At 57.7% G+C, this 10236-nt stretch overlaps 1 protein-coding gene across 1 annotated transcript; it reads left to right on the top strand.

Moving 5' to 3' along the window:
* Window positions 1–1681: 1681 nt before the first annotated feature.
* On the top strand, window positions 1682–9954 carry LOC134057561 (pleckstrin homology-like domain family B member 1; the record flags this gene model as incomplete). Its single annotated transcript, XM_062514533.1, has 17 exons — window positions 1682–1933; window positions 3156–3311; window positions 3431–3541; window positions 3700–3789; window positions 4307–4429; window positions 5157–5294; window positions 5776–5931; window positions 6394–6561; window positions 6867–6983; window positions 7088–7181; window positions 7391–7435; window positions 7818–8109; window positions 8218–8308; window positions 8390–8536; window positions 8675–8894; window positions 8972–9057; window positions 9313–9954. Coding segments are annotated over 17 exons (2427 nt in total), but the record flags the coding sequence as incomplete, so codon positions are not given.
* Window positions 9955–10236: the final 282 nt, after the last annotated feature.

Genomic DNA, 10236 nt, shown 5'->3' with positions numbered 1-10236 from the left:
ATTGTCACCAGCTGTGCCATACCTGGCACTCACAGCCAGGTATGGCTGTAAGGCTGCAATGCCTCATGCTGCAGCATTCCCCTGCGGACACGCTCTCCAGACCTGGGGCTCTCCAGAGGCTTTGGGGAGCAGCCCCTGGGGTTTGTGTTGTGAGTGATCTGTCTGCCTGGGCTTGGTCAAACAGCCCTGCTGGAGGAGAGCATGGCCAATGCTCAGGAAGCATTTTGGCTGCTGCCTGTTGCTCTGGCAGGGAGACTGTGGTGTGATGGCTGCTGCCTGCAGTGGGCAGTGCTGAAGCAGAGGCCTTGGCACTCCCCATTACCTGCCCTTGCCAGGGAACTGCGTCTTGCAGCAAGTCACCTCACTCTGCTGCACTTTCATGTGTGATGGCAGCTGTTGCTGTAGTGTTCAGCTTGCTAGAGGTGGCTGGGAAACCACTGCAGGTGTTTAACTTGGTGGCTTTAGGAGGGGGTCCCTGGCCCCCTTCCACCTGATGTTGTCTGTGGTGCACTTATGGTCTGAAGGCACCCATGACGCTGTGTGTGTGGCATGTTTGTCCCAGCTGCTGGTTGCTGGCTATCCCACCGTCTTGCAGGCAGTGTGGCATGGCCTTGGAGAGCTGCTGGGATCCAGTTCCCTGTCGCCTGAGGGCATCATCCTTGTGTAGCCTATGCCAAGGTCCCACCAGCAGCTCTGTGCCACGGTGTTGGGGTATCAGCATCCCTCAGGTCTGGCCAGCCCCATGGCTGTGGGTGCCAGGGCTGTCGGGGTGCCTGTGACCTGACAGAGTGGCCATTTGGGGGTTTTGTTCTGGTTTTGGTCTTCCATCCTTTTGTAGGCATCTTCTGTAGCCAGGGACAGCCTCATGCAGAGCTAGGAGAGGAGCGCAGGGAAAGCCCTCTCCCAGCCTCTCTGCTGACCTAACCACCCAGTTTCCTAACCTATCTGCACTACCTGCACTAACAGTGCCTGCTCTGAACTCCGCTATCACCTCTGACATCTCTGCACGTCCAGGAGCCCCCCTGGAAATCCACAGTTCCTCTCCAAGGGCTTCTGCATTTGCCAGACTTGCCTCCCTGCCAGCATGTCCCCTCATAGCCATTTTCATGATGTCCTATCTCTGTGTGGAGCACAGGGTTCCTTGCTGCAAGCATTTCTCAGTGCCAAGCCCCCAAATGGTGCTGCCAGACCTGTGGGAGGTGGTTCCCCTATGCCAGTCCCATGTACCTGGCCCCATTTTTACTGCTCCTGTGGCCAGGCCCCTCATCCCAGGCCCAGGAATAAGTGTCTGCTCTGCTGGTGACTCATCATAGCCTGAGCATCTCTTGCTGAACCACAGACTCCTGTTTTCACTGCTGCCCCATGGGCAACCCTCTCCTTCTAATGCATGAAGGTGGTCCATACCCTCAGGCTGCATTCAGGACCTGCAGTTCCTAACTGGCAGCAGTTAACAAAGCCAGTTTGTGGTTATTGTGACACAGCTGTGCGCAGGATTGGGATGACTTGAACCATGCTGTCAGCATTGATCTTTTTGCAAGTTTGTTTTTGGAAACACAAAGCTGAGGTCAAGGCTTGGCTGTAACCCCTCTGACACTGCTAGGTCCTGGCTTCTGTGTCTCTTGATCTCTCCATCCCCCTGTAGCTGCCAGGTTGCTCCTCCTGACCCCCGCTCTGTCTCCAGCTGAGTCCCTCTCTAACACAGCTTCTGCATGGCACCTATTTGAGAAGTGTGTTTTCTCTCTTCTTTCTTTTTTTTTTCCCCTTTTCCTTCTTTTTTGTTTTGTCTTGTTCTCCCCTGATTCAGGAAAGGGCAAAGGTTGATGCTGAAAGGAAGGAGCTAGAGCAACTCCAGGCGCTTTACCATGAGTCGAAGAGCCACCTTGATAAGTGCCCCGAGTCAATGCGGGAGCAATTGCAGGAGCAGATGCGAAGGGTCAGTGTCTCCCCCCACCCCTCCTGGACCATGGCCCACCTCCCTCCGCTCCAGCTTAGGCCAGCTCTTCCCTGCCAGCCGGGGCTGCACTGGGAGCGTCGCACCCGGGCTGGAGGCAGCTGGCACCGGGCACCATCGTCCTGGTAAGCTTGCCTCTCGCCCGGGCCCGGGGCGTGGGACCGGCTCGGCAGAGCTCCTCGGGACCGGCTCGGCAGAGCTCCTCGGGACCGGGCAGGGCACGAGCATGGACCCTGCCCTGCAAAGGAGGGCAGGCTGGGGAGTCTTGGGGGCTGCTGCACCCTCATCTGGCTGCCTCCAGCTATTTCCTGAGAATGTTTATTTACACAGTGATGTTGATCTATGTTACTGCTAGTCCTCAGCATTTTTCCTATTGTCTGGTGTTTTCCGGAAGTGCTTGACTTTCCCCAGCCCATGGCTAGTTCCTTCCCAGATAAACCCACATTGCCACAGCCTGCTCCGGCCAGGCACTTGCATTCTGGATGAGGGCCTGGTGTATAGCGGGCAGGGGGGTGATGGAGTGGTCTCTGTGTGCAGAAGCCCTCAGGAGCCACCACATCAGTGCTGTGTCACTGGCTGCCTGTCTCGTGGAGCAGGGTGAAGCACATCCCCATGGGGTGCATGGCACAATGGCTGCCAGGGTGGCAGTGGCAGGCCCAGAGCTGAGTGCTGCCACATGCTGTCAGTGCATGAAGGCTGGAAGGACACACAGGAGTTTATCCAGCATGCTGCTTGCCTGTTGGAGCTTTGCCACCTGTAGGCTTGGTGACACAGTGTTGTGTGTTGGTGGTTATGCTGGCACATGGTGTTCTGCTACCTGTCAGGGCACAGCTTCAGCCCATATGTGGTTCAGCAGGGGCAGCTGGTCTCCAAGGGCTGATGAGGCCCCTGGCTGTGGCAAGCTCATCTCATGGGGGTCACTGCTCTGTCCTGGCCAGTTCTGGGTGTCTCCACTGCTACCTTCTGACAGCAGACACTCCTGTCAGTATCTCTCTTGTTTCTGGTGCCCAGCAGAAGGCAAAACTGCCTGCCTGCCCACACCAGGCACACGGGATAGGCTTGGCCACCAGCTCTTGTTCCTGGCCAGCACCAATAGGATGTGGAGGCATGGCAGGAGGTTTTGCTGTGGGAGATTTGCCTGCAGGATGCAGAGGTGCCCATCCAGTGGCACTGATTCACTCACAGTGCTCTTGTGTGTTCAAAGGAGGCAGAGGCACTGGAGACGGAGGCCAAGCTGTTTGAGGACCTGGAGTTCCAGCAGCTGGAGCGAGAGAGCCACCTGGAAGAGGAGCGTGAGGCACGAGGCCAGCAGCTCCTGCAGAGCCGGGCTGAGTGCCACCACAGCATTGCCCGCAGGAAGGTAGGGTTGGAGGAGCAGCAGGTCCAGCATGGCCAGGCTGTGCCCCGTGGGTCTGGCATGGCCAGGCTGCATCCCATGGCTCACCAGAAGCCAGCTAATCTCTGCTGCCTGCTCCCCAGGAGCGTGTGGCTGCCCTGGATGCCCAGGCTGCCCAGATTCGGCTTCAGAGTGCCCAGGAAGCCGAGCGCCTGGCCAGGGAGCGGAGCAGCGTCCTGCAGCTCCTGCAGAAGGTAATGCCATGATTGTGTGGTCCTGAGGGTGCTTAGGCAGGGGACAAGATCATGCCAGCTCTTGACAGGTTGCTGGCAGGCAGGATGAGCTTGAGGGGTGACCATCCATGGGGTGTGAGTAACCATCAGCTGCGTCTGACCTGTCACCCCATGTGCAGGAGAAGGAGAAACTCGTGTCTCTGGAGAGGCGATACCAGCTCGTCACAGGTGGCAGGAACTTCCCTAAAATGTCCTCAGCTCTCCGAGAGGTATGTGGGTAGAGGAGGCTGTGGTGTTTAGAGGTGCTCTCTTAAGCTGCTGTCGTCACTGAGGATGAGCCTTGTGCACCACCAGCTTTGCTCTGCAGCATTTCCTGCATTCCCAAGTACCTTCTGACCATAGGCAGGTGCTTCCAACTGCTCAAAGTCTCTCCATTGGCAGAGTCCTCCTGCAGAGGTTGGGAGGGAGGAAGGGAGATGCAACAGAGCAGTGCATGGGACAGGACTTCCTAGGGTTCCATCCTTGCTGGAGAGCAAGCATGGGGATGTCTTGGTGCTGGTCCAGGGGACTTTTAGGTGGAAGTGAGTTGCCCCATTGCCCTGCTCGTGGCTCTGAGTGGGGAGCCAGAACCATGATGTCCTCAGGGGCTGTGGTGCTGCCTGCCCTGCTGCTGCTAAGAGGCACAAGATGGCAGAGTCCCCTCATGCCTGCCTGCAGTGGGACTCCTGCTGCTGCCACCTTGCTATCTGTGCCCACCTTGCCTACATGATCTTTACCCTTCAACAGGAGACCCTCCACATCTCAGAACCCTATGAGCTGTTGGAGGGAACTAAGCCCCTGAGCCCCCTGCCAGCAGCAGCTGCCTCCTTAGCTTCTCCTGACACCTACTCCTACCCCAAGGCACAAGAGGTAACTAACTAGAGGGACTAGTTGCATGTGCTTGCTCATTTACCCCTCCTTGGCTGAGACTGCTTTTGTGGACTGGTGTCACCCTCAGGCAGCATGGCTGGAGCAATTATCATATACCTCTCTGTCAGCTGTGTTCATTAACACTCAGCCCCGGATTCCAGGTGCTCTCCTGAGCCCACTGGGCATCCCAGTTCCTGCTGCTGCCCTCTGTTTTAATCCTGGTGCAGTGGTGTGGGGCACAGGCTTCCTCCTTGCTCACTGCTTGCCATCTGGCTGGGCACTTCCTGACAGCATCCTGTAGGGTCCTGCTAGCCTGGCTTTCCCAAAATAAGAGCAGGTTTGACATGTTTGGTTCAGAAAGGATGAGGGAGTGGATTTTAAGCTGACTCAGCACAGCTTGAGGTGCCTTTATCCAGTGCAGTTACACTAGGGAGAATTTGTGGCTAGTGACCCTGGAGGACCCTGAGGCATCCCTGCCCCTTGTAGGCACTCAGCAAAGGTGCAGTGAAGGCTGGAGCAAGATGAGTGCCAGCACACCCAGCCCAGCTTGAGCACCCCAGGGTGCACAGTGCTGCACACCGGGGACACCGTGGGCAGCAGGGCAGGGCCGGGAAGGCAGTGTTGGGGCATGAATGCACAGAGAGGTTTGCTCTCACTATGCAGTCAGTGCCATGATGCCAGCACATGGGTCTAACTCTTCTCCTTCTCCCTTGCCGTGGATTTCTAGGAGTACATGAGGCTGTCTGACGTTTTCAGGTTCTGCAGTAATGCACCTGGCCCCAGCCTGGACGCTAAAGCTGCTGCTGCTGCCCCTGCTGCCGCTCAGCACTCTTTCTTGCTTGCTGTAGCTCCCACAGCCAACGAGGTACCTGCCCCAGAGCATGCTCGGGTTTGCTCCCTTGGCTTTGCATCCCAGGCAGTGAGGAAGCTGCAGACGTGCAGTCTCTGTGTGTGTCCTGGTGCTTGGAGCCCACATCTCTCTGGGGTCAGGACACTTGTCTGGCTGCAGCTGAGTGGGGACCAGAGGCTCAAGCTGCCCAGTCTCCTTGCTGGGGTGCACTTCTTGCCTGCTCTGGATGTAGTGGCAGGGTTTGGGAGCAGAGTGGGTGCCCAGCAGTGGGAGGGATGGCCCTTTGTCTGTTGGATGCAGTCCTGGCTGCTTGTCTCAAGCGAGGAGGATTCAGAGCAGGCCTGACCCAGTGCCCAGCACCAGGGTGCCTGCAGCACTAACAGATTTTCATCCCAGGACAGTGAACCTTCCTATGGGGGTTGGAGCTGCCTGCTCGTTCCTCTGTGCCTGCTTGCCCTAGCTCTTATCCTGGTTTGATCTGCTTCTCTCTACCCAGTATGTGACCATTGAGCAACTCTCGGGTATCCTGGGCAGCCTTCACACCCCTGCTGCTTCCCTGCTGGGCTGTACCCCTCTGGCTCCTTCATCCTCAGGCTGCGCTCCTCCTCTTCCTCCTCTTCCATCTCTCCCTTCTCCCTTCGTCTCTGCAGAGGTTGGTGCCCTGTTTCCCTCCCTTTGGCCCCTTGCACTCTCCCTGGGAGGTGATGGAGATGCACAGGAAGGGGTGAGCTGCAGATGGAGCTGACCAGAAGCTCGGCCTCTTGACAGTCCGTGCACCCTTGGCTGCAGAGCTGAAGCAGAAAGCAGCAGCTGAGGCACAGTCCGAGTGGGAGGCCCTGCATGGGCAGACCCCTTCCCCTTCCTGCTGCTCCACTGCCCCCAGGGCAAGGGGTCTTGGTGCTTGATCAGTTCTCACATTCTCTTGAGCACCAAATGGCTCCTACGGCTGCTGGGACTTAGCCAGGGAGTGCACAGTATCCCCAGGTTTAACTGCATGTTAAGTTCTGGGGGAGTGGTGCAGGCATAGGCAGGGATACTTCAACCGCTTCTCTGTGCATCTGTCCCTCTTGCTGCATTTGTCCTTCATCCTTTCTCATGCAGCCTCTCTCTCCAGATGGAGCAGCAGGCGTTGGGAGTCCCTGTGTGTCTCCCGGCTCTTGATTTAGAGAAGTGGTACCAGGAAGTTATGGCTGGCTTTGAGACTTCCTCTTCCTCTGTCTCTCCTCCTTCTTCCCCTCCTCCACTTCCAGCTAAAGCTCACTCCTCTCACAAGGCTCTCCAGGTAATCCTGGCTCCCCGGTGCCACGGCTCAAGCTTTGGGGGCCACTGGTTGTGGCAAAAGTGGGGCAATGTGGGGACATTCCTGTGGACCCTGTACCCTGAGTGCTGCTGGGGCTGGGGTCCTGGCTGCCACAGCAGGCAAAGGCAGAACAGACCTGTGGCTTAGGGTGGGCAATGTCTGCCTCCTCCCAGGCCTGCATCCCTGCCAGGATGGCACCAACACAGAGCAGGATCTGGGGAGCCATCTGTCCAGGGGGACTTCTGCAGTTTCCCCATGTTTCTCTCACATCTTGTCACTGTGCTCAGGTCTATCGTGCAAAAACAGAGGGTGGTGCTGGTGTCCTCACCCCTCGGATGAAGAGTGGGACCCCTTCGTCCTCGCAGCTCAACCTCTCCGTGCTGGAGCGTAGCCCCTCACCCAAGGTATGGCTGCCAGGGGGACCCAGGCACACTGGCCATGGCTCACACATACCTGGTGCCAGCCTCCATCCCCATCCTTGCAGCTGACCACCTGCTATCCTGCCCAGGGTCCCCCGAGCCCGGCAGGCAGCCTGTCCCGCAGCCTGGTGGCCACACTGCAGGATATCGAGACCAAGCGCCAGCTGGCCCTGCAGCAGAAGGGTGAGCTCTGGCTCTGCATCCTGGCTCTGTGGGGTGGTGGGATTTCAGGAGACTCTATCCCCGCTGCCACTTGGGCAATGGAGAAGGAAGCCTGGCTGAGAGTGGCAACAGCAGCAGTGCACCGGCAGGATGTGGTGCCTCTCTCATGGTTTCTTGCTTTCCCCCCGCCTCTTTCCTCCTGACCCTTCTACCTGATGGCCCATCTCCAGCCAAGCTGCTCCCAGCAGAGCCCTTGCAGCCAGGCAATCTACCAGGTAGAGATATGGGGTGACTTGGACTGCCTAGAGCAGCCCAGAGGCAGCAGCATGGCTGTTTGCTGGCACCTTCTGCCATACATAAGAGGGGCATGACCAGTCCAAGACCCCAGGTGCATCTCAACATCTGCTTGGAGACAACCCTATGCATCCCTAACCCACTAATGCTTCTCCCTCAGCTTGTTCCTGCCAGTCCTGACGCATGTGCCTCCCTGCTCCTTTCCAGACAGTACTTGCCAGAGAGTTCTGACAGCAGACCCTACCATGCTTTCATGGCTCTAGCAGTGCCTGTAGTGTGTTCTCCCTGTGCCACCCCCTCGCTCACCATGCTGCAGTTCTGAATGTGGCACATTTAACTTGACGTCGTCTTCGTGTGGCACAGGTCGGCAGGTGATTGAGGAGCAGAAACGGCGGCTGGCAGAGCTGAAGCAGAAAGCAGCTGCTGAGGCGCAGTCCCAGTGGGAGGCCCTGCATGGGCAGCCCCCCTTCCCCACTGTCTTCCCCCGGCTCATGCACCACTCCATCCTCCACCACCACCGTCCCCATGGTGCTGGGCCCCGGGCCGAGGAGTTGGACCATGCATATGACACACTCAGCCTGGAGAGCTCAGACAGCATGGAGACCAGCATCTCCATCGGCAACAACTCTGCCTGCTCTCCTGACAACATCTCCAGGTAACCCTGGGGCCAGCTCCTATGGGAGCCAGGGGACAGCCTGCTCTGCTGGTATGCTGCTGGCTCAAGGTCCTTCCTGCTGGGGCAGTAGCTGTGGCTGTTTTGCAGTGCCAGCGGGATGGAGACAGGGAAGATTGAGGAGATGGAGAAGATGCTGAAGGAGGCACATGAGGAGAAGTCACGGTTGATGGAGTCCAGGGTGAGTGGGGGCACCAGCACCATGGCTAGATGGTAGGCAGGTCTCCAGTCTCTGGGGCTGAGTGCCCGTGCATGCTGGCAGGAGCGGGAAATGGAGCTGCGTCAGCAGGCGCTGGAGGATGAGCGCTGGCACCGGGAGCAGCTGGAACGCCGACTGCAGGACGAGACAGTGCGGCGGCAGAAGCTGGTGGAGAAGGAAGTCAAACTGCGGGAGAAGCACTTCTCACAGGTGTGAGGGGGCTGCCATCCCCCTCTCCCAGCCTGGACAGGGAGGCACACCCAGCTTGCTACTGATGTCCCAGCTCAAGCAGGGGACGTGGCTCTTGTCACCATCGGTGGGCTTTGCAGGGTTGTGTTGCTTTTCCAGGCTCGTCCCCTGACACGGTACCTCCCCATCCGCAAAGAGGATTTCAACCTGCGGCTGCACATCGAGTCCTCGGGCCACAGCGTTGACACCTGCTACCACATCATCCTGACAGAGAAGATGTGCAAGGGCTATCTGGTCAAGATGGGTGGGAAGATCAAATCTTGGAAGAAGCGTTGGTTTGTCTTTGACCGCATGAAGCGCACCCTCTCATACTATATGGGTGAGTCCCTGTGCTTGCCTTGCTTCCCCTCCCCTTGCCATCACCCACGGCCGACAACGGTTCCCTCTCTTGGGCAGATAAACATGAGACAAAGCTGAAGGGTGTTATCTACTTCCAAGCCATTGAAGAGGTTTACTATGACCACCTCCGCAGTGCTGCAAAGGTGAGAGCTGGGCACTGCCATTGCTCTGGTGGGAGCCTCTGTGGGTTTCCCTGTTCTGCATTGTTCTCTGTCACGCTGGTAGGGGGGAGTAAGGCAGTGCATGCCAGGAATGCTCCTGGAATGGTCCATGGCCCATGATGATGCCAGCTTCAGGGTGCCAAGGCAGGACCCCAGTGCTGGGCTTTGTGGGGAGACAAGGAAGGGATTATTGCTGCTCAGAGGGGAACAGAGTGCTGATTTAATCCTCTTCTCCAGAGCCCAAACCCTCCGCTCACTTTCTGTGTCAAGACCCACGACCGACTCTACTACATGGTAGCACCATCAGCCGAGGCCATGCGCATCTGGATGGATGTCATTGTCACGGGGGCAGAGGGCTATACCCAGTTCATGAACTGAGAGGGGGGTGCTGTGCACCCCAGATCCACCAGCTGGATGGACTCTGAGCATGCCAACCGGTGAGGAGCTCCTGAGGGGACCATGGTCCCTGCTCCGCCTCATGCCATGCACACAAGGTCACACCACACCAAGGTCATGGACCTGCATTGGGCCCAGCTGGGTGGTACTGAACGTTGCCTGTTCAGGCAAGGGAGTAAGTTTTTTTATGTTGACTTTTTTAAAGCAAACTTTATTGGAACAATATCAAAGTGCTGAAATGTAAAAAGCTGCCAAAGAGCTGAGGCCTGAGCTCTCTGCCTTGGAGAGGTGCTGATTTTGAAGCTGATGCTGACACTTAGTGTCATGGCCATAGTGAGGTGAGGCTGTGCCACCATCTGGCCCCGTGCAGCCAGGATGTTCCGCTGTGGCAGACTCGGACGTGTCTTTGTAAACCTTTTGTAATTTCGGATCGTTGTCCCCCTTGGGCCAGATGGGGACTGCCCAGTCATAAAACATTTCGTGAACCAGGCTATCCCTTCTGTGCTGCTTCTGAACTGGTAGCACGTTACAGACAGACCGCAGTCTGTCCCTGGGCTGGGGGGACGGACGGACGGCACTGGGCAGGGGCTGGGGCACTGAGCAGCAGCTCACTGGGAGTGAGCTGAAGGGCACGGCATCGTGCATGAGACATTGTGCGGACCGCAGAGAGGTGAGGGAAGCGCCAGCCTGAAACCATTGGAACATCGTGACGGGGAGTGGCCAGGGGAAGGAGCGGAGCCCGGAAGAGGGAGGGGTGTGGGCATG

Source organism: Cinclus cinclus, unplaced genomic scaffold (genome assembly GCF_963662255.1).
Source record: "Cinclus cinclus unplaced genomic scaffold, bCinCin1.1 SCAFFOLD_83, whole genome shotgun sequence".
NCBI classification, from domain to species: Eukaryota; Metazoa; Chordata; class Aves; order Passeriformes; family Cinclidae; genus Cinclus; species Cinclus cinclus.
Note: the sequence above shows the minus strand (reverse complement) of the source record. Positions and strands in the feature narration are given on the sequence as shown.